The sequence below is a fragment of the Phyllopteryx taeniolatus genome, chromosome 3, assembly GCF_024500385.1.
Source record: "Phyllopteryx taeniolatus isolate TA_2022b chromosome 3, UOR_Ptae_1.2, whole genome shotgun sequence".
Lineage (NCBI taxonomy): Eukaryota > Metazoa > Chordata > Actinopteri > Syngnathiformes > Syngnathidae > Phyllopteryx > Phyllopteryx taeniolatus.
The window spans coordinates 13,973,662-13,995,944 of NC_084504.1; the positions used below are offsets into that span (position 1 = coordinate 13,973,662).

The 22,283-nt window shown below is 41.7% G+C and overlaps 1 protein-coding gene across 7 annotated transcripts in view; it reads right to left on the reverse strand.

The window, feature by feature from the left end:
* adamts3 (ADAM metallopeptidase with thrombospondin type 1 motif, 3) overlaps positions 1–22,283 on the reverse strand; it is a 148,055-nt gene that overhangs the window by 43,798 nt on the left and 81,974 nt on the right. For all 7 annotated transcript variants that reach the window (XM_061767087.1, XM_061767090.1, XM_061767088.1 and 4 more), the window contains 2 exons: positions 14,217–14,322; positions 2,544–2,687 (listed from right to left, as the gene is read on the reverse strand). In XM_061767087.1, the coding sequence (XP_061623071.1) occupies positions 2,544–2,687; positions 14,217–14,322 (250 nt within the window). The remainder of the gene's footprint in view (positions 1–2,543; positions 2,688–14,216; positions 14,323–22,283) is intronic.

The window sequence follows — 22,283 nt, forward strand, 5'->3', positions numbered from 1 at the left end:
GTTTGTCATTTGTAACAAACACAAAACTCCCAAAATGTTTCGTATTGTCTCGGCCTGGGTCTGGCCGGACTCAGGATTTTCTTTCGAGACTGGTCGAGACATGCAATGATCTGCTTTTTTTCAGCTACATTAATGTGATAACAAGGAGAAGCACTTGATAAAACAACAAATACCTTCAATTCACGTGTTACTAATCCCATACCACCCCCGTAATGACTGCAATCTTCGTGCTGTTGACTGAGAGACACTGCCTCCATGACCGGCTCACAAGCGGAAGTTAAAGGTGCGAAACATAAGTATGAATCTGAGCAAGGACAGCCCCAGAACAAGACCTGTCTGCTAACTCAACGGTTATTAAATTTGGCTTCCTCAACCACAAAGACTTTATATGTAAAAGTACATGCAAAATAAAACAATGCGGTGTGCAAATGCTGCGGTTTTTAACTCACTGAAAAGGCGGGAGACGATGTTGAACTTTCAGCCGACATCTCGAAAGAAAACATAAACACAGGTCAGCTAACGTTAACTGTAAGTAAAATAAGCGACTCAAATTTTGTCTTTCTTAGGTGAATATTTCTGGAAAGAGGTTTGAATTCCACCTTGAATTGGTTTCATTATGAGACCCCACCATGTATGTAGGTTTAGGTCACAAAATGCTGCAGTCTCATATGTTAATTAAATACAACCAAGCTCTTTAAATCTTCATTTTTAAATACATACAATGATTTTTTTTTTTTAATTTAGCTGAAAAAATTATTATTTTTCCATGTTGTGCTTGAACGAGTTGCAGACACCGTGTTTTTGGCTGTCAAATGTATTTAATAGAAAAATAGAGAGAATGCACTTTTACTGTTTAACCTTGTCCTGATATTTAAAATAAATTCTTACGTTACTGGTCTTGTCTCGGTCATGATCTTGATTGGGTCTTGACTCTCAAAAGTCTTGGTCTTAATTGTTTTGGTAAGTTCTACTCTGGGGCAAGTCTTGGTCTCGCATAGTGTGGTCTTGAGCATAACACTAACCTAGAGGACCTCAAATTTTACTGATTTCAGTACAATTGTTTTGTTTTTGTTTTTAATTTTCCATTGTGGTGACACAGTGTACGACTGGTTAGCACATCTGCTTCACAGTTCTGACGACCCACGTTCAAATCCGGCCTTGCCTGTGTGGAGTTTGCATGTTTTCCCTGTGCCTGTATGGGTTTTCTCCGGCTCTCACATCACAAACACATGCATGATAGGTGAATTGGATACTCTAAATTGCCCATATGTGTGAACGTGAGTGCGAATGATTGTTTGTTTATATGTGCCATGCGATTGGCTGGTATACCCCGCCTCTCGCCCAGAGTCAGCTGGGATAGGCTTCAGCACGCCTGCGACCCTAGTGAGGAAAAGTGGTATGGAAAATGAATGAATGGAATATTCCATTGTTGATATTTTTTGGTGGGTTAATTTTTGACAAACCTCATATTTCCACAGGAAAATAGAATTATGTGAACTTCGGAGGCTTTGAATTGAGATATGGAACCGACATCTGTGATTGTGTGACTGTGGTATGACTTGAGGCAGATTAGGAGGCAAGGTAGCATTAAAACCCAAACTGGCTCGTTGGTTACATCACTGTCAACTTGAAAAACCAACCTGGCACATGTGAAATTGGATTGAAAGATGTAAGACCTCGGCTCTTCCTAGCATTGCAGCTCCTAATCCTGCGTTTGTAAGTCTTCTAGTTGAGTGGACACAGCAGTCGATATACGCTAGTCGCCGTGCTCAGCAGAATCGGCAATTGATTGTTTTACGGCCGGATGGAGATATGAATCCGAGGACGTACATTAGTGCCAATCAAGTCTGTGCTTAAGCTGCTGCTTTTTCTTCAATGGCTGCTGCATGCCTATGCTCAGACTGAATGTTGCTATTAACCTGTCCGTTCATATCTAAACAGCCATCTGTCCATTCTCATACGTGCAAAAATGTAAACACTCATCTGTCCGTTCACATAAAATCCAAACACTTGCCTGGCCATTCACATTGACGAGGAATGAAAACGTATTTCTGTCCATTTACCTACACACAAAATGTAAACATCCATCTGTCCATTCACATATACACAAAATGTAAACATCTGTTCATCCGTTCACATACACACCCATTCTAAACATATGACCATGCACATACAGTATACAGTACACAAAATGTAAACTTTGTTTTGTACATTCACATACACACCCAATGGAAAAAACAAATAGAAGCGAAAGCCTCCAAACGTCACACTTCCCTGTTGTTTGAAGTGCAGTGAGATGCCTTCAAAAACAAACTGAAAAAAAGGTCTGCCGATGACAGCGGCTGCAGAGAGGCTGATTTAACTTTGATTGGATTTGACGGAGGCTCCCGAATGAAGCGCATCATTCCGACAGCACATCTTCTCAGAAATCCATTAAATATAATTGGCAGTTCACAAAAACATATCACCTGATTCAGAATGGGGGACGATAAAGTCTCAAGAGGAGTAGCTACGACATAGAAAAACAACAGGCCACGACTCACTGGATGTATCTCTTCAGTTCTTGTCCACTGCACATTGACCAGTGGTATCGGTGGAAGGCCGCCTGGACCAGAGGAGCCATGACGCTTCCCATCGTCGTTTCGTCTCCGCAGCGGTTGCCTTGGCCGTCGTGCTCCATGCCCAACCTGCGCACACACACACACACACGCACACACACACATACACACACACACACACACACACACACGTTTCATTTAGTAATAAAAAATTTGGTAGGCATGTCTATCATGAGTATATGAATAAAAACGTTTGAAGAAGTAATGCCTGAAAACGTACAGCAAGGCACCTAATTGGGTTTGAAGCTGCCATTTTGGCCATTTTCAGGGGTTCTTCAAAAGCCAATTATTTCTACAGTGGGGGTGGCATGGCTCAGGTGGTAGAGTGGTTGTCTCCCAAACCAAAGGTTGTGGGTTCAATCCTCGGTCCCTGTGACCATGTCCAAGTGTCCCTAATCAAGATATTGAACCCCAAGTTGCTCCTGACGCTGCATCATTAGTAGGTGAATGAGTAAACAGTGTTAAAGCGCTTTGAGTACCTTGAAGGTAGAAAAGAGCTATAGAAGTGAAAGCCCATTTACAGATTTAACTCAACTCCAAAAGGTCAGAGCTTGACCATTTGTCCACTAGCAAAATGAAATTTGGTAGGAATGTCTCTCATGAATAGAACCACAAAGAAATCTCAAGAAGCCATTCCTGAAAACATAGAGGAAAGCACCTATTTGGGTTTAAAGGGGTCATTTCGGCCATTTCTAGGGTTTTTCCAAAATTCAACTCCACAAGGTCAGATCTTGACCATATGTTTTATTTAGCAACATGAAATTTGATCAGCATGTCTATCAACTGTAGACACGCACAATGTCTCAAGAAGGCATGCCTAACAAACATACAGGAATTAAAGTAGACATTTTAAGGTCAATTTTGCCATTTTCAGCCATCCAAACGTGTCCAAAGGATTTTGTCTGATAGCAAAGCAAAGCAAAAGCAAAGCAGATTTATTTATATAGCGCATTTCATATACAAGGGAACTCAATGTGCTTACATGATTAAAAGCATTTAAAAAAAAAGAAAAAAAAAGCTTCTAAACATTTAAAACAAAGAGAAAAATAAAAGTACAATTAAAACAGCGTACAGTGCCACAAATATCATTTAAAAGTGGAAATGCTCTAAGAAGCAGGAGAAAAAAAGAGTTTTAACCCTGGGCTTAAAAATATACACACTTTGGGCTGATGTCACTTCTGTTGGCAACTTATTCTAATTGTTAGCAGCATAATAGCTAAATGCTGCTTCATCATGTTTGCTTTGGACTCTATTCTCCACTATTTGACCTGACTCTGTTGAGCTCAGAGCCCTACTGGGTTTATAATCCATTAGCATTTCTTTCATGTATTCAGGCCATTTAGTGATTTATAGACCAAGAGCAGAACTTTAAAATCTATTTTAAAACTGACTGGGAGTTGAAGGGAATATAGAATACTTTATATTCTAATATGTAATTCTATATGTAATAGAATATAATATAGAGTTTCAGGGTCTAACTAGCTTGGAAGAGGATGTGTATTACAGTATAATCAGATAAGGGGGTAGGGGTTTTATTGCAGGAAAACCCCCCCATCAGGTGGTATTTGGAGACACATCTCAAGGAAGAAAGGAACTGCGGGGAGCCACTATAAACATTGAATGCAGGCGACACCTGGAGCAGAAGTCTGGAGCCAGATCAAATGGTCATCATTCTGCAGGACAACGATGACGTCAGATTACGGACCAATCAGACGACAGCGATTACATACTGGCCTGTTTGAAACATTGTATAAGTCTGGGGTAGAATCAGATAGTTTCAGTTCGACTACTTTATCTGCTAAGGATAAGATGGGGTAGTTACGAACCCAGAGCTCTGCAAATGTATAGACTCCTCTGTCAGGAATAAATTGGTTGGTTTTGATACATTGTTGTGAACGACGTTCTTTCACGAAAACGAACACGCTTGGAACCACGGAAGTTAAGGTGATTTTAAAACACAGGTTCCTTTAAATGGTGAGCCCGACGTGATCCTGAAAGGACATTAGTTAAAAAGACAGAGGAGCGGGCAGGAATTCAGTTGGACTGCGAATCTCCCCGGTGCACCGAAATAAAAAAGGTGAGCGGAAGCCTGTTTGATTATATCACGAATTCTGCACATTGGAAATGGCGAAATTTGGGAGACTTGTGGTACAGTTGTTTTGTTGTCAATAGTTAATAAGACGTGTTGTTAAAATTGCATAATTAAAAGTCAGGGTAACGGAGGACCTGACGTCAGGGTAACAAGGTACCTGACAGACCAGGATCAGAGAAAATCCTGGAAGTAGGGTAACAAGGTACCTACTTGTCCCGTCGTAGACTGACTTGAAATCGGACGCGGTTTCAAATTGTAACGTTTCGGTAGACGTTGGGGATTTTGGGACCCCCAAAAACCGATTTAGAACAAGATGAGTGTGCCACCAAAACTCGGGGTTGTGAATTGGACAGTCGAGTGTCGAGGTAATGAATGTTATATGGGTCGGATTTGTGGATTGAAAGAGAAAGGCAGAAAAAGAAACAAACAGGATTAAGAAGTGTGTGGGCAAAGTGGAAAAAAGGAATGTAAGTTGTTTCACGTAACAGAGAGGTTATTCTGAAAGGGAAACAAAGAGGAAGGAAAAGTTGGATGCTGCAGGGTGGAGAGAGAAAAGAGACTTGAATAAGAAAATAGAAGAGAATGAAAAATTGAGTAGAAAAATGTATGAGATTTGTCTGGTGTGCCCTGCCATGGCAGCTGTTCAGCGAAGAAAAAAAATAAAAAATAAAAAAAAATAAAAAAGAGCGACAAATTCCCCCGCTAAATACAATTTACGGACCTTTCCGAAAACGGCCCCAGTGACGTCACTATAACCGGCATTGCCGGTCAAGGGGCGGCTCAAATGGCAGACCATTTGTAGAGGGGAAATAAAACTCCTATCAATTCCGCACGAGCCCGCATTCAAAAAGGTGGGTAAATGTACAAAAATTGTCTTTAAAAATTTTTGAGTTTTTACAGAAACGGCTGCCCGGACTGGCTGCTGTTGGTGTAATTTGGATCCAGGGGCTGAAAAAGTTGACGGACAACATGAGCCTGGCGTGTGGTGACATAGTGAGATTGATACGCGCCTGTTGCATTTCGGTTCACCAATCGGATGATATTTTGACACGGTCGGGTCTGAATAATGTCGAACCTGAAATTTTATTTGCCCCTTTTGCTCCTATAGTATTTGCTGTGTGACATGTTCCCGTCCTCTTCCCCAACGGTGCCGAAGCTTCCGGACTTCAAACCTCTCATGGATCCCAGTTCTCACTTCGAACATTGCATAAGTATTTGGACAGATAAGACAGGATCACATCCCTCCCGTTTAAGAGAGGCAAATGTTATTTATAGAATAGCTTTACTTGAGACCTTGCCGGTTGAAGTTAGGACTGAACTTATTAAAGACCCTGACCTCATGAAAGGGGGAGATAGCTTTTTTTTAATTGTCATGTGTCACACCATTTGAAACTTTTTGTCGACAGAAAACACAAATCATCAGATGAGGTAAAGGACATGCAGGAACAACTTTTGAAGCTACAATTGGCCCAGGCCCGTAAAGTGGCCATTAAAAAATAAATAAATAAATAAATAAATAAATAAAAATGGAAGCAGAAAAACAGATGTGGATGGCGCAGGGGTCAACGAGGAGACGAGGCGGGAGTCGTGACAGAGGACACCAACGGAGGCAGGGGAAGCCCTTGCCGACCTCCAACGGACCAAGCGTGCTTCAATTGTGGTCAGTATGGACACTGGGATTGCCAATGTACTGTTTACCCAATGATTCAACAATGACCTCCAGTGGAACCCGGAGAGGCCACACCTCAAAGAGGAGGCTACAAAGCTTCATGAGGGAGAGGTGGGCGCGGCCCGGCAACAGCATCCGCAGCAGGCTCCACAGCAACAAGAGCCATCTCGCCAGTACTACTGCAATGAGGACTGGTCCGAATGCCCAATGAGCCCGGAGCCAGGGGACGGAGGAAAGACAGAGCCTCTGAACCCCGCTAAGGGAAGACAACCACCTGAATGAGCTGTGCAGGGGTGCCCATGAGTCTGCCGATTACGACACCATTAAAGACTGAAATTGCTGGACAGACACATGAACATCAGTTTGTCTTCATGAAAAGAGGGGCTCCAGTGAACCTGATGGGCAGAGATCTGCTTATCAAGACCAAGGCTACCATCCTTTGTAGCCCAGATGGACTGACGATACGGGTCCCCGATGGGACCATGATGAACTGTGGAAGAAGTTATCCTCCAGATGGAACATGATACAACATGAACTTCCGGAAGCAAATGCTGACATATATTGGGCCCGACTAAAACCTGAAACAAAGGAGGGAGGCGGAGTTTACTCGGCCTTCCTGCGGTGAAAGTCCTGGATCGACTCTCTTGCCCCCTATCGTCCTCCAATTGATCCTATCCATCTCACACTGTTTTATGATATAAATGACGATTTGGTTTACAGAGAAGCGTTTGAGCCAATACAGGGGGAAAACGGGATGCTCAATAAGTAAACGTATTTACATAGGGAAGCAAGGTGTGGCAGCGGCCTCCACCTTGACGCCAGAGCAGAGTGAGTGGTTTATGATGAGTTTGACATCTTTTCCACACTTTTTCACTTGCACTAGGTCATAAAGCTTGAGAACTGGGACCCATGGTGAGAAAATGCCAATTGGCAAATGATTGGCAACAAGATCAAATACCCAATGTGTTGTACTCTCCCAGTACTGAATGTTTTTGTATTCAAGGTACCATGGTGGACGGAGGGGTGTTGGAGCATGTGACTTTAGCGCGATTCCATGGCAGAGAACTCTCGGACCATGAGGACGCCGCACAGCTGTTGAGCTCGCTGCCGGACTCATTGTGGTCCGAGGGTCCTGCAGACGGGGGTCTATGTACATCCGTGACTCCGGTAACATTCGAGGTAAACCCGACTGCTTTTGTTAACGTGCCGTAGTATACTTGTAAACAAGAGGCCATAGAAGATATCGCGGAAACCCAAATTCTGAAATCCCAATGCTTTGGTCCATAAATGATGTTATGAAACCCTCCGCTCAAGCTGCAGAACTGCTGGCCAGGTGCGGGGCACTAGAGTTATCTGAAGGTCAGAGTGTTACTATTTATTAATGGTGCTGAAAAAAGTAGCAGGCTAATAAATGGATGCTGAAGGAAAATATGTTGTTAAACGGGATCAGTTAATTGACTTTCTCCCTGCAGTAACAGTTGATGTGGTGCGCGACCTCCAGGAGGCGGCGCCGAAGGAAGACAAGCGTAAGTGGCAAGAGACAGATGCTGAGTATGATGACAAGGAGAACCTAGGAGACTGATGTTACCTACAGGAAAGTTATGTGTCAATGCTGAAGAAGCTGCGCTTTTGGTGGCACCCTTATCTTCTGTGTAAGGTAAAAGATTTTTGTGTTTTTTGTGATATATGTCAAGATATCAGTGTTGGCCCTACAACGAAGAGGGAATTGCAACACACTGAGATGGGCCGAGGCCTGAATTTATGTGGTGGTAATGGACTGAACCGGCAATGGTAGTCCCAGTCCAAAGCGTAAGGTACTTATTAATAATTGTCGGCACTTTTTCTGGATGGCCCAAAGGCTATCCTTGTGCAAAAGAAAACGTGCCGTCTGTCGACAAAGCGCTGGTTAACCATTATATTCCGACGTATGAGCTTCCACGAGTAATCAGATCGGACAAGTGATTCTACTTGTCCCAAACATGTCCTGCGCAGGCCTCTATTGTGAAAAAAAAAAAAAAAAAAAACGTGGACTAAGTGTGAATGGTATAAATATTCGGTGCGATACGTTTTATAAATTGTGTACACAATATAAAGCAAACCTTAGAACTTTGATGAATAAAATTATATGATTATATATGTAAAAAGGTATAAAGCGCTTCAAAGGGTACCCATTATATTTATTAACTAAATAAATAAGGCATACATATTGTATGTATAAATAGGTATGCATATGATATTCTGGAAGATAAATTAAATAATAGATAAATTAAGACGTGTGCCGGACGGATGTGATCAAGCAAGAGTGGTATCGTGACTTTCTATTTCCGGGTCAGCAGAGCGGACCAGAGCGGCTCTGCGTGCCTGGGATAAAAGCCTGACAACAGTACGGGAGGTTTGTGGTCTAAGAAAACGCTTCGGAGTTTGAATAAATGACGTGCAAGTTACTATCTGAGCTGGTGAATGGGATTTGATATATATTGCTTAGAGAGGGGGCGGCACGGTGACCAACTGGTTAGAGCGTCAGCCTCACAGTTCTGAGGAGCGGGGTTCAATCCCCGGCCCCGCCTGTGTGAAGTTTGCATGTTCTCCCCGTGCCTGTGTGGGTTTTCTCCAGGCACTCCGGTTTCCACCCACATCCCAATAACATGCATGGTAGGTTAATTGGAGACTCTTAAATTACCCGTAAGTGTGAATGTGAGTGCGAAGGGTTGTTTGTTTGGATGTGCCCTGCGATTGGCTGGCAACCAGTCCAGGGTGTACCCCGCCTCCTGCCCGATGACAGCTGGGATAGGCTCCAGCACCCCCGCGACCCTAGTGAGGAGAAGCGGCTCAGAAAATGGATGAGTGCTTAAAAGAGCACTTGAAGTGAAGGTGCACCAAATGGTTTATGAAAGGACACAGGGGTCCTCAGCTGGGGGGGGGGCAGCTTTACGACGGGCGTGTGTGAGTTTTCCGAGTTTATGGTATTGCAAGGGCCAGGGAGATTTACAATAGGATCGTTTAATTAATGCAATGTATAGAAGCCTGGTCTGTAGTGGTTTAGGTGTTATGGTTCAACCAATAAGTGTGCTGTGTTCAGTTTTGTCTGTGTGGTGTATGTGAGAGGACATTCACTCCTGGGTCCAGGTTAATGTTATTGTCTGTGAAGTCTCGATTGTCATGTCATGTTAATTGTTTATGTTTTGTGTTTAATGTTTGTGTCGTCTTAATTAAAAGCAGAAATGGAGCACTACTGAGCTGGCTGACAGGAGTAGTGAACGATGTGATCACGTGAAAGAGACTATAGACCTTTAGTTACCAATGAATAACGGTCTACAGACTGTTGAACGACTGATTTGTTGAAATAACATTATTTTACAGGACGCCCAGGAGGATGGAGCTTGATAGTGTATTGCATGATGTTGGTGTGCTGACTTAACGCTGATTTTATGTGATTCTTGGTTTATTGGCATTAACACTTTTGTGAGACAAATTAACAATTGGTTGGGGAATAATATCAATGTTGGGTGACAATTGCAGACTTGTCCCTTCTCTGGAGTATGTATACAGGAATTAGGTAGTCCATCGCTTTGGCACGGGTATCTTTTGCAGAGTTGTGATTAATTTATATAAGGGTTTGTTTGCAGGTCTGGTCAGGGGCCTCTCCGACGAAGGAGACGACCTGCTTGTTTGTGTATGGTGTTGTGTGTGGGTACTGTGTTTTGGTGTTAAATTAGTCATTTAACAAAGGGGGAAATATGTACATCCTGTATGTCTGGTCAAAGAAGGTTATAATCATGACTCTGGTGATCTCCCTGATTACAGTTACAGGAATCTAGTTTGGAATGCAATACAAGGAGAAAGAGTAACAAAGAGGGCCGTGAAGCCAGCAGGGGCCCTAGAATTGAACTACACATTGGGGGAAAAGACGTTGGAGGCAAGTGATTATCCACTCGAAACCGGGATACTGGGAGCCGACGAAGATTAGGAATTGGCGGTGGAAGGACAAGATCAAATTGGAAAGAGTTAGTATGCACTCAGTAACCCCGAGGGACTGACATCCCGTATTATTGACCTTGTATGATATAACTAGCACCCCGTGAAGAGAGTGGGGCAAACCAGTAGCGACCTTTACAGTCTTGACCTTGGGTATAGATGTCTCAGGGACTGATCCACTAGGACAGATTATTATTAATTGGATACGACCGACAAAAAGTTCATCTAGTCCGATAATGAGAAAATTTGCTAAGATACCAGCTTCAAAAAATGAGGATCCAGTGGTTTTTCGAACCTCTAAAGTGACGGGATATGACCTGAATAATGACTCGGTCAAAGGATCGGTAAATAGTCATTTAGTACAAAAGGCAAAGGGACGAGTGGCAGGAATTAATCTAGGTAATTATTGTCTTAAAGAGATTACTACGGAAGGTAGGGACGCAGGCAAAATCTATCAAAAACACTGTCTTGTTTGTGCTACGATGAATAACCTCAATTGGATTGTAAACCCTGTGGTCCAGGAAAATTATACTCCTGCTACTAAGTTCAAATTGACCTGTGCCTACCAGCTGATGACTAATGACAACCTGGAGGGTGAGTGCCAGCACTGGGATCAGGTTTATCCTCTGACTAAGGTGAAAGGTGCACCCCTCTATAATGTCAATATAGGGGAGGGGTCCCTTCCCTTCCCTACCCTGCATCACACAAAATAAGAGTAAGGTAACTTTGGGCCCAAATAAAAAACTTTCCTGATCAATTGGCCACCTGGATCCACAGTTTTGTAAATTCACACTTTTTATTGATTGTTAGGATGCGGCCCGATTAAGTAAGATGAGGTCTGATTTGTGGTGGATGTGTGGTGTTGTTCTGTTGTGGGACTTACTGCCTGGGGAATGGACAGGCACTTGTGCATTGGTTTCTATGATAACCCCCACTGTGATCAAGCCTCTCTCTCAGCAGGAGATCAACCATATGGCGGATTTCACCTGGGAGAGTGACTGGTGTGGGGGGTGTTAATTCATTTTCTCAGGAGACTTGTTCTCAGGTTTGCTCTCAAGGCCTTTGAAGAGAAGAACCCCCACTGCCAAGATCTGCAGCTGCCGTTGAAAGAGGACGGGGAGACGATGAGCGCGCTCGCTGCCTTGATCGACGCCTTTGTATTCACACATTTTTTCAATTTGCTGTGTTTACATTAGGTTTTGTTGAGTTTTGTCGTGAAATAGGCTGCAGGTATAGGGGTTGTTGATCTTCTGATTATCAGAAGATCAACTTGGGGGATTGAAGGGAATATAGAATACTTTATATTCTAATATGTAATTCTATATGTAATAGAATATAATATAGAGTTTCAGGGTCTAACTAGCTTGGAAGAGGATGTGTATTACAGTATAATCAGATAAGGGGGTAGGGGTTTTATTGCAGGAAAACCCCCCCATCAGGTGGTATTTGGAGACACATCTCAAGGAAGAAAGGAACTGCGGGGAGCCACTATAAACATTGAATGCAGGCGACACCTGGAGCAGAAGTCTGGAGCCAGATCAAATGGTCATCATTCTGCAGGACAACGATGACGTCAGATTACGGACCAATCAGACGACAGCGATTACATACTGGCCTGTTTGAAACATTGTATAAGTCTGGGGTAGAATCAGATAGTTTCAGTTCGACTACTTTATCTGCTAAGGATAAGATGGGGTAGTTACGAACCCAGAGCTCTGCAAATGTATAGACTCCTCTGTCAGGAATAAATTGGTTGGTTTTGATACATTGTTGTGAACGACGTTCTTTCACGAAAACGAACACGCTTGGAACCACGGAAGTTAAGGTGATTTTAAAACACAGGTTCCTTTAGAGTCAAGTGTAAAGAATTTAGAATTGGAGTAATATGCTCTGACCTCTTTGTTCTGGTCAGAACACGAGCTGCAGCATTCTGAATGAGCTGCAGCTGTTTAATGCTCTTTTTGGGGAGTCCAGTCAGAAGACCATTACAATAGTCAAGTCTGCTTCAGATAAAAGCATGGATGAGCTTCTCCTGGTCTGCTTGGCACATCCAAGCCTTCACTCCGGATATGTTCTTCAGATGGTAGAAGGCAGTTTTAGTAACTGATTTGATATGACTGTTGAAAGTCAGGTCGGAATCTATCAGTACACCAAGGTTTCAGACTTGGTCTTTGGTTTTTAAAGGGAGTGACTCCAGGTATTTACTATTAGCAATCCTCTTTTCTTTAGTGCCAAAAACAATTATCTCATGCTTGTGGTTTAATTGAAGAACATTTTGGCTCATCCAGATATTTATGTTTTAGACAGTGACACAACACCTCAATTGAACTGTAGTCATCTGGAGACAGTGTGCGATATAACTGTGTGCCATCTGCATAGCTATGATAGTCAAAATTAAAATTGTGAAGAATTTGGCCCAAGGGGAGCGTATGCAGGCTGAACAGGAGGCTAGCTACCAATGATAGCTACCAATTTTGAACCACATATCTTGACAGATGAGTGACATGTAATTTGTAATCATTGGTGCAAGGATCTTTTAATGGTCTCTCAATGTATTTAACGTCCTTTAGCCAATTAGTCATATTCAATAGAAAACAATTTGCCAAAAGTATAAAATAGTAAAACTAAAGGCAGCAATTAACATGCCCTCACTACCATATTTTCATGGCTAACCTCGAAATTATTATCAAATTTGACGCTGTGTCTTCACAATTTAGCCTTTAGACATTTTCGTGCATCGTGACGTGATAAACATGTCTGCCCAATTTCGTGTTGACCAGTGATACTGCTTTCAGGGGCTACTTTCAAGGGCTTAGAGGGAGAATAATATGCAAATATGTATTTACTATACAATAAATAAAGTTTTATCAGGTGTAGCCCTTGAAGGGAGCGTTTGTTAAACTACTACCCCACACGCCCATGCATTTTCATTGTGAAAAATAATGTATATCCAACCAGACCCATCTTCTATTCATCTTCTAAAGTCGTACAGTGTATGCCCAGTTTAAGAGTTATTCCAGACGTTCTCTTCATGGGGCATTCTTTTTACGAGAGCATGAGACACCTCTCTGGACTACAAGTTTTAGAGGGTCGGTCGCATGAGCCGCCAACCGTGAAGTTGGAAGGTTTGGTTATCCCTGTTGGGGCTGTTTAAAAAAAGAAACGAGTCAGTCGACCAAAAGCCATTCCAAGTCAATTACTTTCAACGGACACAAACAAACACTTGGTGAGCTATAACACTGCAGATGGCATTTAGATCTGCTAAATTCATCCGATCATCTTCACAGCCAGCTCTCGCTCCAAAATGCAACAAATAATCGGATAAATCCACACATTTATTGGCTGGTTCTCTGCCTCCAGCTGGTGACGTTTACCTCCAGGCTGTATGAGTTGAACAGAGCAGATTTCACACAGTTGGTTCATTAGCTCTATCTGTTTCCCTGCTTAGCGCCACTGTGTGTTTTGTATTGACAGGAGCAATGGGAGTAATTCACATACTCCAAGTCCCAAGTACCTAAGTCTCAAGTCTTAAGCTTTGAGTTTCAAGCAAGTCTCAAGTTACTGTGACAAAAATCAAGCATGGCAAGTACGCACTAAATTTCAATTTCAAGGAAGTGGAATAAAATAATTACTTGGGTTAGGCTTACATTGGTAAAGTCATACAATCTTTTTTAGTCACAAAACGTCTACACTGAATATATATATATATATATATATATATATATATATATATATTAGCCTCTTTGCACTCAGTATCCGTACTTAGTTAGTTACTTATCTATTTTAACACATTCATAATCACGTTTGTTGTTGTTACTACTTTGTCTTTTCAATAAAAAATATGAAAAGATTCAAGACTTACACGTGTCCTGTCTCATGAGCCACCACAAAGGCGGAGGAGAAGCCGTCTTCGTGGTTGAGGGTGCAGCTCCGGACTGGGTGACACATTCCGGTCACGGGAGCATAACCTAAAGAAAATTGGGAAAACAAAATTGGGGAAGATTAAAAGGACAGAAGTTGGTAAGGTACACCAAATGAAAGTATCAATGTGACGATGCTGATTTTTAAGAAAATCAGAGTGTAAAGAACAGAATTATTGCCAAAATGAGCCTAAAATAGCTGCGCTTCTGTATCTTTCTGGGCATGGCTTATTGAGACGTTTTTGTGTCCACTCATGATAAGCATACCTATTAAATGCCATGCTACTAAGTGCACACATGCAAACACCAAAGGCATGAAAAAGGTGACCCAAAAAAAAATGGGAATTTACGACAGTACAATGGGTACGGAAAGGTATTCAGACCAGCTTAAAATCTTCACTCTTTTTTTACATTGCAGCCATTTGCTAAAATAATTTATTTTATTTCCTGATTAATGTACACACAGCACCCCATAGAGACAGGAACAAATATTTTTTCTACAAAAATTTTTGCAGATTTATTAAAAAAGAAAAACTGAAATATCACACAGCCATAAGTATTGAGACCCTTTGCTGTGACACATATATTTAACTCGGGTGCTGTCCATTTCTTCTGATCATCCTTGAGATGGTTCTACACCCTCATTGGAGTCCAGCTGTGTTTGATTATACTGATTGGACTTGATTAGGAAAGCCACACCCGTGTCTATATAAGACCTTACAGGTCACAGTGAATGTCAGAGCAAATGAGAATCATGAGGTCAAAGGAACTGCCTGAAAAGCTCAGAGACAGCATTGTGGCAAAGCACAGATCTGGTCAAGGTTACAAAAAAATGTCTGCTGCATTTAAGATTCCTAAGAGCACAGTGGCCTCCATAATCCTGAAATGGAAGACGTTTGGGATGACAAGAGCCCTTCCTAGAGCTGGCCCTCCGGCCAAACTGACCAAACGGGGGAGAAGCGCCTTAGTGAGAGAGGTAAAGAAGAACACTGTGGCAGAGCTACAGAGATTCAGTCGGGAGATGGGAGAAAGTCAACCATCACTGCAGCCCTCCAACAGTTAGGGCTTTATGGCAGAGTGGCCCGACGGAAGTCTCTCCTCAGTGCAAGACACTTGTGACTGCTCATGAATGGCCCCGCCAGAGCCCTGACTTAAAACCAATTGAGCATCTCTGGAGAGACCTGAAAATGGCTGTCCGCCAACGTTCATCATCCAACCTGACAGAACTGGAGAGAATCTGCAAGGAGGAATGGCAGAGGATCCCCAAATCCAGGTGTGAAAAACCTGTTGCATCATTCCCAAAAAGACTCATGGCTGTATTAGCTCAAAAGGGTGCTTCTACTAAATATTGAGCAACGGGTCTGAATACTTATGGCTGTGTGATATTTCAGTTTTTCTTTTTTTAAATAAATCTGCAAAAATGTCAACAATTCTGCTTTTTTTCTGTCAATATGGGGTCCTGTGTGTACATTAATGAGGGGAAAAAATGAACTTAAATGATTTTAGCAAATACCTGCAATATAACAGAGTGAAAAATTTAAGGGGGTCTGAATACTTTCCGTACCCACTGTAAGTAGCCCTGGCGAGGTAGCAAGCCGGCTAGCCTGAAACGAGGCAGCTGGTCCAAAGAAGTGAGGATTGACGGGACCAACAGGCACAGAACAGACCCTTAGACTACGGTACGGGAAGGGATACTGGTTAAAGTACTCAATTTTAAACAGAAAAGAAAAACTTTTCTGAAGATAGAAGAGGCAAATTGTGGGTGCCTTGGCCATCTGGGGGCAGTATAATAGAGACATACTGATATACTCCTCAGTAAGCCATGGGTAATGTTAGTCCTTCTTTGTAGATGACAAGCAATATCTGCCTATGAGTATTGTTATATTATCGGTCCACCATTTGTCTTGAAATATCCGTTGCTTAAAGTGTTGTACCACCGTGACATTGATGCTAGTTGTTAGCCTGTCTATAGTGTATAGTGGATGGCAAAGCTATGTCATTGTTTTAAATACTCTACATGTAATTCTCTTTGTTTTATGTTTTATTTGACAGTAAACTTCAACTGAGACAGCCAATAAACAGCTCAAACCCTCTTTTTGAAGATTTGTTCACTATCTGCCAAAACTGCAGCTTGTTGTGAAGTGAGTTAAATTGAGTTCACTGCCACCATACAGGCCTCGTATCTCAAAATATTCCTCGCAGTTCGAAGCCAAACATCAGCCGAACTACGGATTGCATTTCAAAAACCTCATAAATTGGGTCACTCGCATCTCAAGGCAACAGTGTATCTCTAAAATTCTTTAAAAAAACAAAAAAAAAAACACAACAGATTAAAGATTGCATCACTTCTCATCCCTCCTTGCTCAAGGTACCACTATATTCATGATAATTGCCACCTTACGCAACAGAAAAATGCAGTACAATAAAACCAAAAATAATCCACAGTCAAAAACGTTCCCTGGGACACTTGAAACTTCAAAACAGAATAAAGCTGAGTTACCGATGTCATTCAAAAAATAAAAAGCCTTAAATGAAAATAGGCTGGCCACATTGCCCAAAGAGCTGACAAAAGGTGGACCACAGAAACTATCAATTGGATACCACTGGACACAAAGCGATCACGGCGAAGACCTAAAAGTAGATGGATAGATGAAATCATTGAACACACCGGAATACACTGGCAACAAATTGCAAAATGTCACAGTAGTTGGAAACGTTAAGAGGCCTTAATCCTGCAGTGGATAGATAATGGCTGATGATTATATATATATATATATATATATATATATATATATATATATATATATATATATATAGATGAATATGTTAAGTTCCTGCCAGATAATACTTGGCAACAAACAGGATGAAAAAAAAGTTCCACTTTTTGAGCGAGACACCCGATTTCCACTCTGTCATCACAGCTATGAAAAGCGGTGAAAAAAGCCGGTCATCTGTGTGAAGTTTGAGAATGAACAAAGCGCTGTGGTGTAATTGGGGCGACTGACTCACTCGCGCGTTACATTGAAAATGATGAGCGGTTTCATCAGAGAGCCGCCTGTCTGTTAGAAACGTATTAAGTCTCTAATCAACAGCCTTTGAGGAAGGATGGGGGAAGAAAAATGACTAACTAATTTGTCTGTGTACGCCATTGCTATATTTTTTAACTGTAAATAAACGTTTGACATCTTCATTCCAACACCTGCAGCGGCACTTTTTGCATAGATTTAAATGTGGAATGGGTTAGTTTGTCTAAATTTGCAGACTGAACATTGTTTTTTGTTAGCGATGGAAAAAAAATAATATTGAAAGTTTAAAGGTTGTTTAAATGCTCTAAAAGTTTTGGAGTTTGACAAGAATTTTGTGTGAAACATTTTCCCAACATAAATTCCACTCAACACCATTAGGTCAGAGCTTCATAATAAAGCCCCGAAAGTCAGTTTCACTAAGCAGCATGAAATTACAGGTGTTTAGACACTAAAAAAGAATCCCACTGCACCACTCGTCAACAGCACTGCCTTGCTCATTTTCCCACATCCCGTCCTGCCCTTATCTGTCCTCTCTTGTTCTCTTGGTTAGTTATTGCATGTCCTCACCCGGTCACCCCCCCCAAACCCATGACTACAAATGACTGTTGTAATGTTACTTGTGTTCACATATTGAGACTGTCTTGCTATTGTCCTGCTGTGTTTCTCACCCCTATTCAATAAACATCAAAATACCGTATTTTCACGACCATAAGGCGCACTTAAAAGTCTTAAATCGTCTCCAAAGTGGACAGGCGCCTTATAATGTGGCGGGCCTTTTGTGTGCACCGAGTTCCAAAAGCTGCAAATGTTGTTGTGTTACTTTGATGAGCGCTCCGCTTGACTGACTGGGAGCATTTCCTACCGAAAGGCAGACGTGACTGAGGACAGCATGCGGACGTTAAAGGGGGAAGGTTGCGCGTGAAAGAAGACGCTAAAGGCACGCCCTCAGTAGGTATATAGTTCCGGGATGTGCATTGTGCAAAACAACATCGGTTTGGCTAAGGACCCCCGAAAATGGCACCTACGAAGAGACACGCTTACGCAGCACAGTTTAAACTGCAAGCTATCAGTTACGCGGAGGAACATGGCAATCGAGCAGCCGTGAGAGAATTCAAGATCAACGAATCCATGGTTCGCAAGTGGAGGATGCAGGAAAACGAGTTTTGCCAAGTCAAGAAGACGAAGCTGAGTTTTCGCGGAAACAAGGCGAGGTGGCCCGAGTTGGAAGACCAACTCGAGCAATGGATTAATGATCAAAGAGCAGCCGGGAGAAGCGTCTCTACAGTCAAATGAACTCGGAGCTTGCCATCATTCCGGGAGGCTTGACGAAGGAACTCCAACTGCTGGACATCGGTGTAAACAGGGCATTCAAAGTGAAGTTGCGAGCGGCGTGGGAGCGATGGACGACAGATGGCGAACACAGCTTTACTAAGACTAGGAGGCAACGCCGGGGGAGTTACGCGACCATATGTGAATGGATTGTGGATGCCTGGGCTAAGGTATATGCTTTGACTGTTGTTCGAGCTTTTGCGAAAGCCGGCATCATTGGTGAACAGCAGCCCCTCGGTAACGAGACTGACTCCGACAATGACGAGAGGGAACCCGGCATGTTTGATGGAGAACTTGCCCAGCTGTTCATTTCGGATACAGAAGATGAGAACTTTGATGGATTTGTGGATGAGGGTTGATCAAAAAATAACGTGAGTACATTGTTAAATACTTCAATAAAGTACAACCGAACTCACTGTTTACATTGTTAAATACTTCAATAAAGTACAACCAAAATCAGTTTTGCTCCCGCTGCCTTTTTAAAAACATACGCTAGTGTGCATGCTAGTGTATGTTTTAGCGTGCATGCATGCTACTGTATGTTTTAAGCTAGCGTATGTTTTACCATGCCTGCGCCCAATAATACGGTGCGCCTTATGTATGTGTTAAATACAGAAATAGACCCCGTAACTGAGACTGCGCCTGTTAATACAGTGCGCCTTGTGGTCGTGAGAATACGGTAATACAAAATTTTAAATAAGCAGAGGGACTGTTTCAAACTCCCCTGTTGCACAACAAAATTGTTCCAGCACAAAGGCATACAGATCCAACATTCTGCAAGGCCATGCAGCTGAACAGGACAGGTAAAAATAATAATAATAAATTTAAAAAAAATAATAATTTGGTTAGAAGTGGCCGTTTTAGCTCTGTAGTGTCCTTTGGAATTTTAAAAAGAATACAGCCCCTGAGTTCTGTTTCACTCAGCAACACGACATTTGTTAGACATAGATCCACAAAAAGTTTTAAGAAGTCATGCTAAAGAAGACACAGGAAGTCTGCCACTTTGATTTGAAGGAGCCATTTTAGGCTTTTTTTTGGCAGGTCTCCTTCAAAAATGAATTACTAGACAGATGGACGACACTAAATTAGAGAATAGTTGAGTTTTTGTCATTGATTATGCACGGAGCATGGCAGCAAAGTTTTATGTTTCATCATAAAACACGAAACTTTAATAACGCAACTGCAAAAGCTCTGACCTTTACCAAATGACTTGAAAATTCAGCCCCTGATGCCAGTTTCTCTTATCCACATGAAATATGTATGTTTGTCATTGGAGGACCCACAAAAAAGTCTCAAAAAGCCATGCCCAAAGACATGCATGAAGTCTGCCACTTTGGTTTCAATTAGCCATTTTAGGCCTTTTTTTTCTTTTTTGCCAGGTCGCCGGCAAATATGAACTCGTAGTACTATAGATTTTGTTGGTTGGCTATCAAATTTAAACCAAGTGTACTAAACAGATCGACGGCACTAAATTACGAAATATTTGAGTTTTTGTCATAGATTATGGGTGGAGCATGGTGGCAAAGTTTGATGACTCACCATAAAACACGAAAGTCTACTAACTCAACTGCAAAAGGTCAGACCTTGACCAAATGTCTTGAAAATTCAGCCCCTGAAACCTGTTGCCCTGGGCAACATGAAATTTGGTAGACATCTTTATCAATGGATGACCCACAAAAAGTCCCAAAAAGGCATGCCAAAGAAGACAGGAACTCTGTCATTATGGTTTGAAACTGACATTTTAGTGTCATTGTTCCCTGAGGTCCTTTAAAAAAATTAACATATCCTATGGATTTTTTTCCAATAGCTACCAAATTTGAACCAAGTACACTAGACAGATGAACGGCACAAACATATGAATCATCATCTACATTTGTCTCCATGCTCAACTCAAATTTAGATGACATCTGAAAATTCAGCCCTCACAAACAGCCATTTACCCTGAGCAACATAAAATTTTGTAGACATGTCTTTCACGAGTACACTCCAAAAAAAAGCCTCACGATGCCATGTCGGTAACTATGAAGTCAGTCATTTTGTTTTGAAACAATTATTTTAGGGTCATTTTTTGCCATTTCCAAGGGTTCTGTAAAAGTGAATTGATCCTACAGATTGACAACGGTGAATTGTGAAACATTTGAGTTTTTGTTTTTGCGTGTGAGCATGGCATGACGGGGAAGTTTTATGGCTCACCAAGTTTTGGTTCTAAATTATACTGTCAATTCAAGCAACATATGCATTTGACAAGCAATCAGTAATGATTGTATGTACTGGAAAAGTAGTTTCTGTGTACCCTTCTTGTTTAACATTTTCTTCCTCCTTTGGTTTGCAAATAACCAACATTTTGGCTTTGTGCTTTCTGGCATCTTCGGACAGGTTGGTAATAAGAATTTTTATTTACATTTTTGAGAGCTGGAGCTGACATTTCTTTCATGAGCACAGGCCCGAAGCTTTTGTACTCTTGAATTTTGATTACGCAAACACGGTAAGGCATGTGCTTGTGTGTGTGTGTGTGTTTGTGTATTACGGTGATTCACACTTATTCATGCTAGCTGGCAAACATAATAACAAAAAACAAAAAAAGACGTGAATATAGATGGAGACGGTCACAGCTCCCCAGTCAGCTGCAGTAATTTTAGTCTTCCTGTGAATATTCTTATTATCCAAGTCGTTTCATTCTCAGGACATTGAATCGATTGTGACTGGACTATTTGGTTGTCTTAGAAGACATTTTGCCTCTCATCCTTATCAGAGTTTGTCAGTTCATGCAACAAGGCTTAGGACAGCACTAGCCTGAGTTGGTGTGGAAAAAACTATTTACTGTAAAGGAAAATATCTAAGAGCAGTTTGTCTTTGAAATTCCCTTGAAATTAGCCAACATTTGTTCAAATTGAACCAGTAGCTGCGATAACAATGTAATTGTAATACAGGGATGGGCAAGTGACTGTCTGCCCCCCCCCCCCCCCCCCACCCCGGAGTGGCCCCTCAATTAATATGGGAAATTAAAAAAAATAATAATAATTTTTTTTCTCTGTGAAAATTTTAAATACAGGAAACGTGGCCCGTGCCCACACTCGAAGTGGCCCCTAGATTAATTAAAGAAAAAGAAAAAAATTCTCTACCATAGCAGAGCAGTTTTAGGTTGTAATCGCTTACTTTAGCGCCAGATGTTCTCCATCAGAGAAGAAGAAGAGTGGTGACGCCATGATGAGAATCAACAAGAATAAACAGTAATGACGCAATGGCGAAAAGCTATGGTAAGAGAAAACTCGACCAAGGAAATCGCAGTCCCAGGTGGCCCCTTGGTCGCGCTGACAAAAAATTGTGGCCCCCGCAATTATTTAAGTTGCCCATCCCTGGCATAATATTTACTCCAAATCGTATTGATCGTGCAGTGTTTCACTGCATTGGAAAAAAGTACATTTCTGTCTTTTCTTTAGTTTACAGAGCATATTCTTCCTTAGTCCTTTCTTAGAAGTGTCACAAAAAGCCAAAGTAAAAAAATCCAATAACACACGCACTTATTTCTTTGATGCTGGCTAAATTGCGAGATATACTGAGCTCACGTATAATGATGCTAGATGTAAGAAGATTTCACCCTGGCTTGGAAAACAACTTAAAAACAAACATAATTGCAGATGAAAAATCGTTTAC